Source organism: Megascapheus bottae, chromosome 27, assembly GCF_031878675.1.
Source record: "Megascapheus bottae isolate mThoBot1 chromosome 27, mThoBot2.hap1, whole genome shotgun sequence".
NCBI lineage: Eukaryota > Metazoa > Chordata > Mammalia > Rodentia > Geomyidae > Megascapheus > Megascapheus bottae.
The window spans coordinates 13,720,277-13,738,018 of NC_143535.1; the positions used below are offsets into that span (position 1 = coordinate 13,720,277).

The 17,742-nt window shown below is 38.9% G+C and overlaps 1 protein-coding gene, 1 long non-coding RNA gene and 1 pseudogene across 3 annotated transcripts in view; 2 read left to right on the forward strand and 1 right to left on the reverse strand.

The window, feature by feature from the left end:
• Nucleotides 1–17,742, reverse strand: part of LOC150045645 (uncharacterized) — a 213,704-nt gene that overhangs the window by 162,526 nt on the left and 33,436 nt on the right. The gene's annotated exons all lie outside the window — the stretch shown is intronic.
• On the forward strand, nucleotides 2,382–3,314 carry LOC150045661 (olfactory receptor 8A1-like). The gene has a single exon (XM_090319624.1). The coding sequence runs from the start codon at nucleotides 2,385–2,387 to the stop codon at nucleotides 3,312–3,314; it is 930 nt and encodes a 309-aa protein (XP_090175750.1). The 5' UTR covers nucleotides 2,382–2,384.
• LOC150045662 (olfactory receptor 8A1-like) lies at nucleotides 15,962–16,894 on the forward strand (annotated as a pseudogene).

The following is a 17,742-nucleotide window of genomic DNA, read 5'->3' on the forward strand; positions in this document are numbered from 1 at the left end:
AAGCCACCTCTCAGTAGTGGGTCATTTAGTATCTGTCATATAATTTTCTCAAGTTAAATAGAAATCAAAATTAGATTTAAGTCCACATGTTCTCTATAAACAGTATTTTCAACAGTTACTGAAATGGATTGAAAGAGCATGAAAAATATAGACCAATACAGAAAAGCTTATAATTATATCAGGAATCATATATATTCTGAAATTTGTTTACTAACATAAGACATACATCCCACTTGTCTGATGCGAGTGGCTCGTGCCTGTAATCCTAGCAGAAAAACTCCTATAGTTCTCAGGAGACAAAGATCTAAGGATTGGGGATGAAAACCAGCATGGGCACGAAAGGCCATGACACTCTAAACTCCAATTAACCAGCAAAAAGCTGGAAATGGACCTGAGACTCACATGGTAGAATGCTAGCACAAAAGCGCTGGGACACTACCCAGGCCTGGAGATCAAACTCAAAGTCAGGCACAAAAATAAAAAACAAATGTATCCCATAGATGAAGTATTTATATGTGTAATATATACCAAAAATGTCCGGTGCTTCCTATGTGCACGTATATAACTAAGTTACAATTAGCAATGAAATCGTGTCATGCTCTGGAATTACAATCTGAGAATAATACTAATAACCATAAGTTATCAATGCAATACTCATCTACAGAGGATGAGGCTAAGTGCCAGTGTACTAATTGAACCACAGACCAATCAAATACAATGTTTGTGAATAAAGCATCAATTTTTCTAAATTTTCAAATGGTTAAAAAATAAACCTAGCAGAAAATATCTATCTTAAGATCCAGGCAGTCACCAGTGGCTCACACCTGTAATCCCAGCTACTAAGAAGGCTGACATCTGTGGATTGCATTTCAAAGCCAGCCCAGGTACAGACGTCCAGGAGACTCTTTTTCTTTTTTCCAGCTATAGGGCTTGAACTCAGAGCCTGAGCATGTCCTTGGACTTTTCTCAAGGCTAGAGTTCTACCCTTGAGCCACATCACCACTTGCAGCTTTTTTCAATGTATGTGGGGCAGAAGAATCAAACCTGGGTCTTCGTGCATGTTAGGCAAGCACTCTACCACTAGGCCAAACTCCCAGCCTCCAGGAGACTCTTATCTTCAAACAATCACCAGAAAACTAGAAGTGGCACTGGCTCTCACGTCGTAGAGCACTACCCTTGAGCTGAAGAGCTCAGGGAAAGAGCCCAGACCCACAGTTCAAGACTCATGATTGACAAAAAACAAAAAAGAACAAATCCAGAGTATACCTAAGAACAATCCCAGACATTTGACAACAACTCACATTTCTCTGTGTGTGTGTGTGTGTATGCGTGTGTGTGTGTGTGTGTGTTTATATAGAGGGAGATATATAGATATATAGATATGTCACTTGAAATAAACATTGTGAAATATAGCTGGGTGCCGGTGGTTCTTGCCTGTAATTCCACTTACTCAGAAGACTGAGATCTAAGGATCTTGGTTGAAAGCCAGCCCAGCATGAAAGTCCCTGAGACTCTTATCTCCAATTAACCACCAGAAAACCAGAACTGGTAATGTGCTTCAAATGTTAGAACAGTAGCCTTGATCTGAGGAGCTGAGGGACAACCCCCAAGCCCAGAGTTCAAGCCCCACAACCAACCAAGGGGAAAAAATGACTGCCAAATATATTTTTCTGCATCATTTTAACAACTGCCTTGGAATTGATATTGCTAAATATAAAATTTGACCTCTGGAAAGCAGCACTGTGGTTGAAGGGGTAGGGCAGTAGCCTTGAGATGAAGAGCTCAGGGACAACACCCAGGCCCAGCGATCAGTCTCCAAGGCAGACCAAAAAAAATTTACCTCTCAAGTGAGAGAGCTTGTGAAAATATCATGCTGACAATTAATTTCCAAATTTGTGTTCCATATCATAGACCATTACGAATTGTATAGATGAAAGAGAAATTATATTTGTGAAAAAGATTTTATCTCCAACTATAAAATATGAAACAATATTTATCAACTATAAGTATGAGATTAGCAAACTTTACATTAAAAATGAATATATTGCTATATCTATCCTAACGTTACCTAGGAACTGGCATTCCAGCAAGGTCAACAGGAAGGTGAAGCTGCTGGGCCACTGAAGATACATTGAGAGCCAGGTATCTAAGACATTGGAAAACACATAAGTGACCCAAGGTTTCCCTCTTTCCTCTCACCCTTAGAATCTTTCACTCATCATGGCTCCTGCTCTCAGCAAGCAACGGGAATAGAGTAAGAGGCATCAGGCCTGCAGCCCGCCAGGCTGTCTCAGGAGAGGTCAGAGGCCCAAGGACTCAGAGGAAGGGCACCTTCTCACTACCTCTCCTCTCTCCCAACACCACAGGCTTCCTGCCCAAAGACAATGGCTACAGAGAATCGCTCAGCAGCGGCTGAGTTCATTCTGGGGGGATTAACCCACCGGCCAGAGCTCCAGGCCCCTCTCTTCCTCCTCTTCCTGGGGATCTACGTGATCACCGTGGTGGGGAACGTGGGCATGATCACCCTGATTGGCCTCAGCCGGCAGCTTCACACCCCTATGTACTTCTTCCTCAGTAACTTGTCCTTTGTGGATCTCTGCTACTCCTCTGTCATCACCCCTAAAATGTTGGTCAACTTTGTAAGCAACAGGAATGTCATCTCCTATGTGGGGTGCATGTCTCAGCTCTACTTCTTCCTTGTTTTTGTCATTGCTGAGTGTTACATGCTCACAGTAATGGCCTATGACCGCTATGTGGCCATCTGCCACCCCTTGCTTTACAACATCATCATGTCTCATACTCTCTGCTGCCTGTTGGTGGCTCTGGTTTACACCATGGGACTCATTGGGTCAACAATAGAGATTGGCCTCATGTTAAACCTGCACTACTGTGAGGTCTTCATCAGCCACTACTTCTGTGACATCCTCCCTCTCATGAAGCTCTCCTGTTCTAGCACCTATGATGTGGAGATTGTTGTCTTCTTTATAGCTGGATTCAACATTATAGTAACAGGTTTAATAGTTCTTGTTTCCTATGCCTTCATCCTGTCCAGCATCCTCCACATCAGCTCCACTGAAGGCAGGGCCAAAGCCTTCAGCACCTGCAGTTCCCACTTTGTAGCTGTGGGGATGTTCTATGGCTCCACTGCATTCATGTACTTAAAGCCCTCCACTGCCAGTTCCCTGGCTCAGGAGAACGTGGCCTCTGTGTTCTACACCACAGTGATCCCCATGCTGAACCCCCTCATCTACAGCCTGAGGAACAAGGAGGTTAAGGTTGCCTTACACAAAACATTGGGGAGAAATCTAATTTAATCAAATACCAGTCTTTCTCAATCTAACAGCCTATGGCTGTAACCCCTGTAGACCTCAAGGATGCCTGCTGCCTGCCAGCCCAAGTATGGATGAAACCATTCCTCTCCTAATGGCCATCGTCTTTCTTCTTCCTCCTCTCCTCCTTTTCAATTATCTCTGAATATTCAACTTAAGGTTTATCTTTTTCATTCACTTCCATTTCTTGTATATTTAGCCTTATAATTAACATTTTCCAGCTTAATTATAAGTTGACATACATTCTAACATTACAGTTAGCATGAAATTATCAGGAGTGAGCTTGGGAGTCATTCATGTTCTTCTTCCATTAAGTATAGGAAATATTATACAATTCAGCTTTTAGAGTAAAAACTGAAAACTTTACAAGGCAAAAACAGGGCAGTTTAAAAGTCATAAATCAAGAATACCCGGTCTCTTTGACTTTTTTATATTATTTTTACCATAAAATCTTATTATATAATCTACACTGACCTCAAATTTGAGCTTCTTCAACATCTACCATGATCTAAAAGTACAAGAACACCTACCACACCTTTCTCCTGCAGATTCTCACATTTCTTCCCTTTTTATCTCCTACTCTTCTCTAGAAATTATTACCTCATTAGTTCATGTCACTTTCTGAATAACAACCACAACAACAACACCTACATATCCATGGCTCATGTATCTAATCCTAGGTATTCAGGAACCTAAAATCTGAGGATTGCAGATAGAAACCAGCCCAGACAGAAAACTCCATGAGTCTATTATCTTCAGTTAATCACCAAAAAGCAAGAACTAAGTAAGAAATGGAGCTCTGTTTCAAATGGCACAGTGTTTGCTTGGAGCAGAAAAATCTCAGGAATAGCACTCAGGCCCTGAGTTCAAGCCCAAGGACAGAAGAAAGAGCAGGAGGAAAGAGGAGGAGGAGGAGGAGGGAAGAAAAATAAATATATTTTGAAGCTGAGCACTGTTGCTCAAACCTGTAATCCTTTGCTCCTCAGGAGGCTGAGATCTGAGGTTTAAGGATCAAAGCCAGAGTAGGTACTTATCTGTGACTCTTATCTCCAATTAACCACTAGAAAACCAGTAGTGACACTGTGGCTCAAGGGGTAGGTGTGTAGCCTTGAGCTGAAGAGCTCAGGGAAAGTACCCAGGCCCAGAGTTCAAGCCCCATGACTACATATATATAGATATATATTTATATTCTTGATAAATATATTTATTGTAATATTACATAGAGGGGTTACAGTTATATTCGCCAGATACAATGAGCACTACTTCACACATTGATACCCCTTCTCATGTTTTTGTCCCCATTTCCCTCCCCCCACCCTTTCCCCTCATTTTGTTTTCCCCCTTCCCTTTCCTGTTTCAAATAAACAAATAGACATTTATACAATATATCAGATGACAAGGTAAGATACTGCAACAATATGACAATAACCAAGGGACAACAAAAGAGATGAGAAATAATCTAACATATTAACAACAACATTCACTCATTATATAACTCTTGTTTCCATATCCTGGAGGTCCTTTCATTTAGCCTCATCCTATATGGCCCTATGTATCTAGGTTCTGAGCAATTGTAATCCTCTGCTGGGAAAATCCAAAGTTTGTATTAATTATTACAAACAAGGGAAAACATTGAGCCTATGTTCCTCTGGGTCTGGCTTACTTCAGTTAATATGATTTTTGCCAAGTCTTTCCATTTGCTTAGAAATGATGTGATGTTGTTCTTTTTGATGGCAGCATACAATTCCAATCATCTACTGAGGGGCATCTGGGTTGGTTCCATATCTTTGCTATGGTAAATAGTGCTGTAATGAACATCATTGTGCATATGGCTTTAGTATGTCCTTGTTTCTGGGCAATTGAGTGATGTCAAGGAGTGGAATTGCTGGCTCATTGGAGAGCTCTATGTTTTGACTTTGGAGAAACTGCCATACTGCTTTCTATAGTGGTTGAATGAATTTACACTCCCACCAACAGTGTAGTAGTGATTCCTCCTTGCCACATCCCCAGCAGCATCTGTTGTTATTAGATTTCTTGATCATGGCCATTCTAAGTGGAGTGAGATGGAATCTCAAAGTTGTTTTGATTTGCATTTATTTTATGGCCAGAGATGTCAGAGCATTGTTTCATGCGTCTATAGGCCATTCTTATTTCTTATTCAGAGAAGTCTCTCTTTAAGTCTTTGGCCCATCTTTTAATGAGATGGTTGTTTGATAAATATTCTTTATTGAATGCATGGTGAAACTGTCCAAACAACATGTTCTCTTAGATACAGTAAAAAATATAAATCCTTCTTATGTAATATATGCTTAAATGATCCTCTTAAAGTGTGAATGCTATTGCTTTCTCTTCTTACTGTGTAATGATACATGGGTATTTGTTTTGAGACCGTTATTTCATGAATTTCTACGTAATTCTCATGAATTATTTCATGAATTTCTTCCTGGATACCCTCATTAAAAAATAAAGATAACTAAATAGCACACTCCAATCACATGAATAACATCTATAATAAAAAATAGTTGACATGTTACCCCCTTTAGTCACAGAAGCAGACCGATTAAAGCCATCAAATCCTAAAATTCTTCATAGTATTGGAAGCTGGGCAGGATGAAATACAAAGATACAACCACACACGAGCAAGCACAATACCTCACATGGAAGCAATACCTCACATGGTAAGGGGTTTCGGTATTTTACCAGTGGATGAAGTTGAATAAGACCAATGTAGGACTGAGTGGGCTACCTCTGTGCTAGTATTATAAACTCACAACTCAACCAAAGCTTCCTATAAGATTCAGCAGGTGAGAATAAAGTCCAAACTCAACATAACTGGAACAACACAGACAAAAAGAAAAGGACTAGATAAAAAGGGAAAGGAAGAAAGCCAGCCAGTCTCAGGCAGCAAGGCATAGTTTGGAATCCTTCACAGAAATAACAGAGGGCATTCCACAAGTGTGAAGTTAGAAATCACTTTAAGAGAAGTAAACAGTGTCTATAGGCCATTTTTGTTTCTTCTTCAGAGAAGACTCTCTTTAAGTCTTTAGCCCATTTTTTAATGGGATGGTTGTTACTTTGGAGATTAGTTTCGGAGTGATTTAATTTTTTGATCTGTTGGTATATTTTAGATATGAGGCCTTTGTCCATTCTATAGTTGGTGAAGATGTTCTCCCACTCTGTAGGCTTCCTAACTAATTTACTAGCTATGCCTTTTGCCATACAAAAGCTCTGCAGTTTAATGCAGTCCCACTTATCAAGCCTTTCTCTGATTTGCTGTGATTCTTTGTCTTTATTAAGAAAGTTTTGACCTGGGCCAAGGAGGCCTAGTGTATCTCCTACTCCCTCTTGTAAAGTTTTCAGTGTGTCAGCTTTTACCTCCAGGTCTTTTATCCATTTGGAGTTAATTCTAGTGCAGGGTGACAAAGAAGGATCCAACTTTAGTTTTCTGCAGGCATGAAGAAATGCTCAACATCTCTGGTCATAAAAGAAATGCAAATCAAAACAACGCTAAGATTCCACCTCACTCCAGTTAGAATGGCCAGGATCAGGAAAACTAATAACAACCGATGCTGGAGGGGATGTGGCCAGGAGGGATCACTACTACACTATTGGTAGGAGTTCAAACTCGTTCAACCACTATGGAAAGCAGTATGGCAGTGCCTCAAAAGGCTAAACATAGAGCTTCCCTATGACCCAGCAATTCCACTACTTGGCATTTACCCAATCATCCAGAATCTAGGGCATACTAAATCCACTAGCACAACCATGTTCATTGCAGCATTATTCACCATAGCAAAGATATGGAACCAACCTAGATGGTCCTCAGTTGATGAATGGATCCACAAGATGTGGTATTTGTACACAATGGAATTCTATGCTGCTGTCAGAAAAAACGACATCGCCCCATTTGTTAGGAAATGGAAAGACTTAGAAAAGATCATATTAAGCGAAGTAAGCCAGACTCAAAGGAACTTAGGCTCAGTGGTTTCCCTCATTCATCATAACCAGTAGAAACCTTGGGCTCTAATAGGAAGATTTGCAATATAGCAAAAATGATACATAAGGCCATATAGTATGAAGCTAATTGAATGCTCCTCTAGGATATTGAAACAAAAGCCATATAACGAAATGATTGCTGTCCTTTAAGTGCTATGTTATCTCTCATCTCTTTTGTTGTTCCTTTGTTATTTCATATTGTCACAATATCTCACTTTGTTATCTGATATATTGGATACATTTCTATTTGGTTACTTGAAATTGGACAGGGAAGGGGGAAAAACCAAGAGGGGGATGGGGCAAGGTTAATGGGGACTAAGACATGTGGAAGGGTATCAATGTATGTGAATTAATGCACCTTCTAACTGGCAAATATCATGTAACCCTTTTATTAAATACAATAAAAATATTTAAAAAAAATAAAAAATAAATAAAAAATAAAAAAAGAGAAGTGAACAGAACAAAAAGGGAAAGTAAAAGATTTAATGAAGAGAATTCATGGGAAGTAACAAATGCAGAAACCTGATAAAAAATATATATTGCTTCCATATCTGTAGGAATTGTACAATACCATTCTTATGGATGAGGAGAATTCTGCTGTGTGTTTCTACCATATCTTCTTGATCCATTCAACCAATGAGGAATATCTAGGTTGATTCTACATCTTCTCTATGGTAAACAATGCTGCAATGAACATGTTTATGCCGATGGCTTTAGTATGGCCTGGTTTGTGGTATGTTAAATAAATCCCCAAGAGGGGGGTTGATGGGTCATGATAAAGAAATGGAAAAACTTTTGAAAACATTACATTAAGCAAAGTAAGTCAAAGCCAATGAAACATAGACTACCTGGATCCTCTCATTTGTCATAATTAGAATGTACCTATAAATCTATATGTAATCACACGGAATGGTTAAAGTATATACACAAAAATCCTGTGATTTGATAACCTGGGTAGGATTCTAGACATTCACACACTGAGGCCAAAGGATGATAGGCATAGCAGTTGTTGACAAAGGCTCAATGGCTATGCACATAAGATCATATAAAATAATATTCTATGAAATAAATTCCAAGAAAAAGAAACAAGATACATTTTAGTTGCCATTGTTGCTGTTTGCTTTTGCTTTTGTCATGTTTATATTCTGAGACACTATATGACAGCACAGAAAAGGTGGAATAAGATGAACAAATAAAACAGTGATATTCTCTAGACAATATGTGAAAAATGAGCTGGCTATCTTGTGGTTAGGAATTTGAGTGAATAAACAAAGGAGTGTGATGGAAGGGGAGATATGGTTCAAAATGATTTGTACTCATTACTCATTACATGAATCATGTAACCATTACTCATTACATGATTCATGTAACTTACCACATTGTATACCAACACTACAACAAAAATTAAAAATATAGCCATGTAATCCTAGCTACTCAGGAGGGTGAGATCTAAGGATCTTGCTTCAAAGCCAGGCCAGACACTAAAAACTCTGTGAGACTCTTATCTTCAATTAATCACCAGAAAACCAGTAGTGGAACTATGGCTCAAGGGGTAGGGTGGTAGCCTTGAGCTGAAGAGGTCAGGGACAAAGCCCAGGCCCAGAGTTTAAGCCCCATGACAGAAAAAGGAGAAGGAGGAGGAGGAAGAGGAAGAGGAAACAAGGAGGAGGAGAAAGAGAAAGAAGAAGAGGAGGAGGAGGAGGAGGAGGAGGAGGAGGAGGAGGAGGAGGAGGAGAAGAAGAAGAAGAAGAAGAAGAAGAAGAAGAAGAAGAAGAAGAAGAAGAAGAAGAAGAAGAAGAAGAACAAGAAGAACAAGAAGAAGAAGAAGAAGAAGAACAAGAAGAAGAAGAAGAAGAAGAAGAAGAAGAAGAAGAAGAAGAAGAAGAAGAAGAAGAAGAAGAAGAAGAAGAAGAAAAAGAAGAAGAAGAAGAAGAAGAAGAAGAAGAAGAAGAAGAAGAAGAAGAAGAAGAAGAAGAAGAAGAAGACAAGAAGAAGAGGAGGAGGAGGAGGAGGAGGAGGAGGAGGAGGAGGAGGAGATTCATGTATAATATTAAGTTACATAAGAGAAGAAACATGACAGCTAATAAAATTATCCATGAAAGAGCAGTAAAATATGCCAGTAAAGTTACTAGATATTTTTGTTGGAACAGGAGGACCAAAAGTTTTTTGAAGAACTATATAGTCCTACCTTTTAAGTTCTATTTGAAAATACCACCTGGAAAATCAGTCCATAGACACGGAGTTTCTTCTCTCTAACAATGGACAACAAATAGCTTGTGTGAGAAATAATGAATGTGAGAGAAATTGGGATGCCTTGTCATATCAGACAGTGAGCAAGGCATTAGAGATTACTATTCCTGAGTAAATAAAGATTCTAAGACAAGCTGAAGAAAATTTCAGGGATCAAAGAGAGGAAAAATTGAGGCAACAACATAATCATTGTGTTGGATTGATTATATTATATCTAAGTTGAGAAATTTATAATGATACTAAACTAAGTTAAGTCACCTTAAGAGGACAACAGAAAACAAATCATTATTCTAAATATTAGAAAAAGATGATCCATTTTACCTTTACTGTAATGGTAGAAACATGAGCCAGTTTAATCAGATAGCACAGAACAAAAGACACATACATGAACAAGGGTAAACCTGAGGAACTAGATGAAACAGGAACTAAGAAAAAAGGGATGTGTCAAGGTCAGTATTGTGAGTGTGATACAATACAATTGCATTTGCAAGATGGTACCATTTGGTTGAACCCCAGATAAATAGAACATTAGATCTCGTTTCTCAAAAAGGCAGATGAATTCATAGTTGCCTCTAAATACTCATTTGAAAATCTTAAATTTCTTTTTGCCAGACTTGAGGCTCAAACTCAGGACCTGAGCACTGACTTTGCTCTCTCTCAAGGTTAGCGCTCTACCATTTGAGCCACAGCACCACTTTCAGCTTTTTCTATGTGTGTGGTATGGAGGAATGGAACGAGGATATTTGTACATCCTAGGCCAGCACTCTACCACTATGCCAAACTCTCAGCCTCTCATTTCAAAATCTTTACTGTAACATTATTCATAATAACCAAGTCATGGAAGCAGCCTAGATTCTCACTGCAGATGAATAGAGTATTTCAACAGCAGTTATATATACAATGGAATATTATTCTGCCATTAGGAAGAACAAAATCAGCCAAGTGTAGGGGCCCACTACTGTAAACATAGCACCTCAGAAGGCAGAGATCAGGAAGATCAATGTTCAAGTCCAATTGAGCAAAAAAATCACAAGATGTCATCATAACCAATAAAGATTTTAGTATGATGGTTCACTTTCATTCTATCCATGCAGAAAGCATAAATAAGAGTATGGTTGTGGGTGTGTGTGGGGGGGGAGGGAAATGGGTACCAAGACATGTGAAAGGGTATCAATGTATGTGAATTAATGCACCTTCTATCTGGCAATATCATGTAACCCTTTTACTAATTACAATAAAAAAATTTAATAAAAATAAGAGTATGGTTGTCCTAGCTAGACATGTCCTAGCAAGACACCACCAGAGAAATAATGAAAGTAAAATAGTCTCAGGGTATGGCCCAAGTACAAGAGCATCTGCCTGCATCTGCCTATCAGGCAAAAAGCCTTGAGTTCAAACCCATTATAAAAAGGATAAGAAGTAAAAATCATGTCATTTACAGGAGAGTAGAGGTAAATGGAAGTCATCTTTTGTGAACAAAGCCAGATTCAGAGAGATAAGTATCAAATAATTTCTCTCATCTGTGCAATGTTTATAAAAATCATGAAAGTATGAGAGGGACTATTGGGAAATAGGAAAGGAATCAGAAGACTGTGACAAAGATGTGACAAGTGTAGATACTACAGAGGATAAAACAAAATATCTTGTATACCTATAAGAAAATGGCACAGGGGGCCAGGAGTTTGGAATAGTGGTAGAGTTCTAGCCTAGCATGCACGAAGACCTGGGTTCAATTCCTCAGTACCCCACATACATAGCAAAAAGCCAGAAGTGGTGCTGAGGCTCAAGTGGTAGAGCTCTAGCCTTGAGAAAGCCCAAGGACAGTGCCCAAGCCCAGACCCAAGCCCAGGACTGGCAAAAAAAAAAGTAAAAGAAAAAAATGGCATAGTGGAAACGATTGCTTTGAAAAATTAATGCATAATATACTGAGAAGAAAAATCTGTGTCACAAATACATCCTTAGTAATAAATCACTAAATAAATGGTTCAGAAGTAAACTTCCAGGTGAATAAACTTCCCTAATGAATGAGCACACAGGAATGAAGAGAATCTATGAGTCCATCTTTCTGTGCCATTCCACAGTAAGAGGATAGGCTCCTGTGTCTATCACATTCTGGCTTCCTACACTAAAACCATACCCTTTGGTTTTGAAAATCTTTTAATTTATTTTCAAAATCCTTCAAAGTAACCATTCCAGCGTTAGATAATGGGAAATAATAAGGAACAACCATAATAGGATAACTAATGATGATGCTGATAGTAATGACAGCAATTATATTGCATGTGGGAATGTGGAAGATGCTGATAATGATGATGGTGGTGGATAATGATGGGATTGTTGGTGCTAAAAATCCCAACATTTGCATTAGATTCTAATTGTTTGTTACCACAAACAAATAAAAGGAAATAAATACAAATAAAAGGGAAATGATCACAACTGGGATAAAAATCCTGATTCGAAGACTGGGTATCTAATTGCTCCTTAGAGAGGAGCAGAGTCTTCAGAGTAGACTATACCCCAGGAGATGTTCTATGCACACACATAAACTCTACCCATACACAATAACTCCGACTGACTCCTTCCCTAACTACAGTGGCAACAGATATAAATTCACACGCTTCTAGAATTTACTGATTGCTAAATTCACACCTATACATTAAAATTTCCAAAAGAAGTTCATTTTTCCTCAGGACAGGTATTTCATTGTATAATTTTTCTAAAAGGAATAGTATAAGTCTTCCATTCTTGAATTCTTGTTTATATTGCAGGTAATATATGACCATATATTGACTTTCACCTTTAAGTGCTACATTCTCTGGGAAGCAACCCTCAGTGTCTGATGGCCTTGTATTTCTACATTAAAGACCTATAGAAATTCTCAGTAAATATGTTATTCATGCTTTCATATTCACTTATTACAAGAGTCTGGAAATAAAAAGTTAAACTCAGTCTATCCAGGCTTCTTCTACAAATTTGTTTTCCCATTTGGACCTCCTCAGGTGAATAAGGCTCTAAGCCCTGCTTTGTAAATCACTTGTATCAATGAAAATGTTATTCAAGGTGCATTTTCTATATTTGTAAATAATTATGAGGGTAGAGATTAAGCTATCATCTATACAAATTCATACAATTGTATGAATATAAATAATATTTACACAAGTACTTCAAACGCTAACCATTGCAAAGCTAAATATCTCTCCATCAATAAGTTCAAATACAAAATACAATGTAATGCTTGTTTTATTTTATTGAAATCAGAATTGTCTTTTGAATTATTGTTATTGTCCTTATATTTTATACCAAATTGGAACTTTAAGAACTCATATATAAGACAACTACAGCTAGTACAGTTATAGTACAGTTATTATTATTTCAGGAATCTGATGAATTTAACTTTCATTATAATACTGCACTGATTAAAAAAAAAAAGCAGGTTACAATACATGCTCCTAAGTGATTACCTAGAGTAGATGAAAATACCAAAAGCTGTTCACAATCAGTGTTAGACAATAAATAGCAGAAAATAGGGAAAGGATAATTGTAGGCTTATTTGTGTTTGTGATTTACTGTTCTGCTTGTATGCTGTTTATATATGCACTGAACTCAGTAATATTTTGTTTTAATCCTCAGATATAATAATACGTTAATATTCATAAAGTAATAATACAAACGTAGTTTATAACAAGGAGTAAAGTTTACTTAGAGCCAATACAGGTTGGTATTCAGAATTCCTATAATGTAGAAAAGTGTCTGCCCATTTTCTGAGTGGAAGACATAGGATAGCCTCCTGAAATTTGATTATTTCTGCTTACTTGACACTGTGTAATAAAATACATAAATATAATATTCTTTTTCTTGTATGCTATGTACATACTAACATGTCAAAAATTTAAAGCATGTTTTAGTCACATCTTTCTTAGAATACAGATATTCAAATTCAGATGGCTTCATGTGGACAGAAAAAAAAGCTCATTGCCAGGAGAGAGTGGAGGAAGGGACGGCTCTAAGCCACCTCTCAGTAGTGGGTCATTTAGTATCTGTCATATAATTTTCTCAAGTTAAATAGAAATCAAAATTAGATTTAAGTCCACATGTTCTCTATAAACAGTATTTTCAACAGTTACTGAAATGGATTGAAAGAGCATGAAAAATATAGACCAATACAGAAAAGCTTATAATTATATCAGGAATCATATATATTCTGAAATTTGTTTACTAACATAAGACATACATCCCACTTGTCTGATGCGAGTGGCTCGTGCCTGTAATCCTAGCAGAAAAACTCCTATAGTTCTCAGGAGACAAAGATCTAAGGATTGGGGATGAAAACCAGCATGGGCACGAAAGGCCATGACACTCTAAACTCCAATTAACCAGCAAAAAGCTGGAAATGGACCTGAGACTCACATGGTAGAATGCTAGCACAAAAGCGCTGGGACACTACCCAGGCCTGGAGATCAAACTCAAAGTCAGGCACAAAAATAAAAAACAAATGTATCCCATAGATGAAGTATTTATATGTGTAATATATACCAAAAATGTCCGGTGCTTCCTATGTGCACGTATATAACTAAGTTACAATTAGCAATGAAATCGTGTCATGCTCTGGAATTACAATCTGAGAATAATACTAATAACCATAAGTTATCAATGCAATACTCATCTACAGAGGATGAGGCTAAGTGCCAGTGTACTAATTGAACCACAGACCAATCAAATACAATGTTTGTGAATAAAGCATCAATTTTTCTAAATTTTCAAATGGTTAAAAAATAAACCTAGCAGAAAATATCTATCTTAAGATCCAGGCAGTCACCAGTGGCTCACACCTGTAATCCCAGCTACTAAGAAGGCTGACATCTGTGGATTGCATTTCAAAGCCAGCCCAGGTACAGACGTCCAGGAGACTCTTTTTCTTTTTTCCAGCTATAGGGCTTGAACTCAGAGCCTGAGCATGTCCTTGGACTTTTCTCAAGGCTAGAGTTCTACCCTTGAGCCACATCACCACTTGCAGCTTTTTTCAATGTATGTGGGGCAGAAGAATCAAACCTGGGTCTTCGTGCATGTTAGGCAAGCACTCTACCACTAGGCCAAACTCCCAGCCTCCAGGAGACTCTTATCTTCAAACAATCACCAGAAAACTAGAAGTGGCACTGGCTCTCACGTCGTAGAGCACTACCCTTGAGCTGAAGAGCTCAGGGAAAGAGCCCAGACCCACAGTTCAAGACTCATGATTGACAAAAAACAAAAAAGAACAAATCCAGAGTATACCTAAGAACAATCCCAGACATTTGACAACAACTCACATTTCTCTGTGTGTGTGTGTGTGTATGCGTGTGTGTGTGTGTGTGTGTTTATATAGAGGGAGATATATAGATATATAGATATGTCACTTGAAATAAACATTGTGAAATATAGCTGGGTGCCGGTGGTTCTTGCCTGTAATTCCACTTACTCAGAAGACTGAGATCTAAGGATCTTGGTTGAAAGCCAGCCCAGCATGAAAGTCCCTGAGACTCTTATCTCCAATTAACCACCAGAAAACCAGAACTGGTAATGTGCTTCAAATGTTAGAACAGTAGCCTTGATCTGAGGAGCTGAGGGACAACCCCCAAGCCCAGAGTTCAAGCCCCACAACCAACCAAGGGGAAAAAATGACTGCCAAATATATTTTTCTGCATCATTTTAACAACTGCCTTGGAATTGATATTGCTAAATATAAAATTTGACCTCTGGAAAGCAGCACTGTGGTTGAAGGGGTAGGGCAGTAGCCTTGAGATGAAGAGCTCAGGGACAACACCCAGGCCCAGCGATCAGTCTCCAAGGCAGACCAAAAAAAATTTACCTCTCAAGTGAGAGAGCTTGTGAAAATATCATGCTGACAATTAATTTCCAAATTTGTGTTCCATATCATAGACCATTACGAATTGTATAGATGAAAGAGAAATTATATTTGTGAAAAAGATTTTATCTCCAACTATAAAATATGAAACAATATTTATCAACTATAAGTATGAGATTAGCAAACTTTACATTAAAAATGAATATATTGCTATATCTATCCTAACGTTACCTAGGAACTGGCATTCCAGCAAGGTCAACAGGAAGGTGAAGCTGCTGGGCCACTGAAGATACATTGAGAGCCAGGTATCTAAGACATTGGAAAACACATAAGTGACCCAAGGTTTCCCTCTTTCCTCTCACCCTTAGAATCTTTCACTCATCATGGCTCCTGCTCTCAGCAAGCAACGGGAATAGAGTAAGAGGCATCAGGCCTGCAGCCCGCCAGGCTGTCTCAGGAGAGGTCAGAGGCCCAAGGACTCAGAGGAAGGGCACCTTCTCACTACCTCTCCTCTCTCCCAACACCACAGGCTTCCTGCCCAAAGACAATGGCTACAGAGAATCGCTCAGCAGCGGCTGAGTTCATTCTGGGGGGATTAACCCACCGGCCAGAGCTCCAGGCCCCTCTCTTCCTCCTCTTCCTGGGGATCTACGTGATCACCGTGGTGGGGAACGTGGGCATGATCACCCTGATTGGCCTCAGCCGGCAGCTTCACACCCCTATGTACTTCTTCCTCAGTAACTTGTCCTTTGTGGATCTCTGCTACTCCTCTGTCATCACCCCTAAAATGTTGGTCAACTTTGTAAGCAACAGGAATGTCATCTCCTATGTGGGGTGCATGTCTCAGCTCTACTTCTTCCTTGTTTTTGTCATTGCTGAGTGTTACATGCTCACAGTAATGGCCTATGACCGCTATGTGGCCATCTGCCACCCCTTGCTTTACAACATCATCATGTCTCATACTCTCTGCTGCCTGTTGGTGGCTCTGGTTTACACCATGGGACTCATTGGGTCAACAATAGAGATTGGCCTCATGTTAAACCTGCACTACTGAGAGGTCTTCATCAGCCACTACTTCTGTGACATCCTCCCTCTCATGAAGCTCTCCTGTTCTAGCACCTATGATGTGGAGATTGTTGTCTTCTTTATAGCTGGATTCAACATTATAGTAACAGGTTTAATAGTTCTTGTTTCCTATGCCTTCATCCTGTCCAGCATCCTCCACATCAGCTCCACTGAAGGCAGGGCCAAAGCCTTCAGCACCTGCAGTTCCCACTTTGTAGCTGTGGGGATGTTCTATGGCTCCACTGCATTCATGTACTTAAAGCCCTCCACTGCCAGTTCCCTGGCTCAGGAGAACGTGGCCTCTGTGTTCTACACCACAGTGATCCCCATGCTCAACCCCCTCATCTACAGCCTGAGGAACAAGGAGGTTAAGGTTGCCTTACACAAAACATTGGGGAGAAATCTAATTTAATCAAATACCAGTCTTTCTCAATCTAACAGCCTATGGCTGTAACCCCTGTAGACCTCAAGGGTGCCTGCTGCCTGCCAGCCCAAGTATGGATGAAACCATTCCTCTCCTAATGGCCATCGTCTTTCTTCTTCCTCCTCTCCTCCTTTTCAATTATCTCTGAATATTCAACTTAAGGTTTATCTTTTTCATTCACTTCCATTTCTTGTATATTTAGCCTTATAATTAACATTTTCCAGCTTAATTATAAGTTGACATACATTCTAACATTACAGTTAGCATGAAATTATCAGGAGTGAGCTTGGGAGTCATTCATGTTCTTCTTCCATTAAGTATAGGAAATATTATACAATTCAGCTTTTAGAGTAAAAACTGAAAACTTTACAAGGCAAATACAGGACAGTTTAAAAGTCATAAACCAAGAATACCCTGTCCTTTGACTTTTTTATATTATTTTTACCATAAAATCTTATTATATAATCTACACTGACCTCAAATTTGAGCTTCTTCAACATCTACCATGATCTAAAAGTACAAGAACACCTACCACACCTTTCTCCTGCAGATTCTCACATTTCTTCCCTTTTTATCTCCTACTCTTCTCTAGAAATTATTACCTCATTAGTTCATGTCACTTTCTGAATAACAACCACAACAACAACACCTACATATCCATGGCTCATGTATCTAATCCTAGGTATTCAGGAACCTAAAATCTGAGGATTGCAGATAGAAACCAGCCCAGACAGAAAACTCCATGAGTCTATTATCTTCAGTTAATCACCAAAAAGCAAGAACTAAGTAAGAAATGGAGCTCTGTTTCAAATGGCACAGTGTTTGCTTGGAGCAGA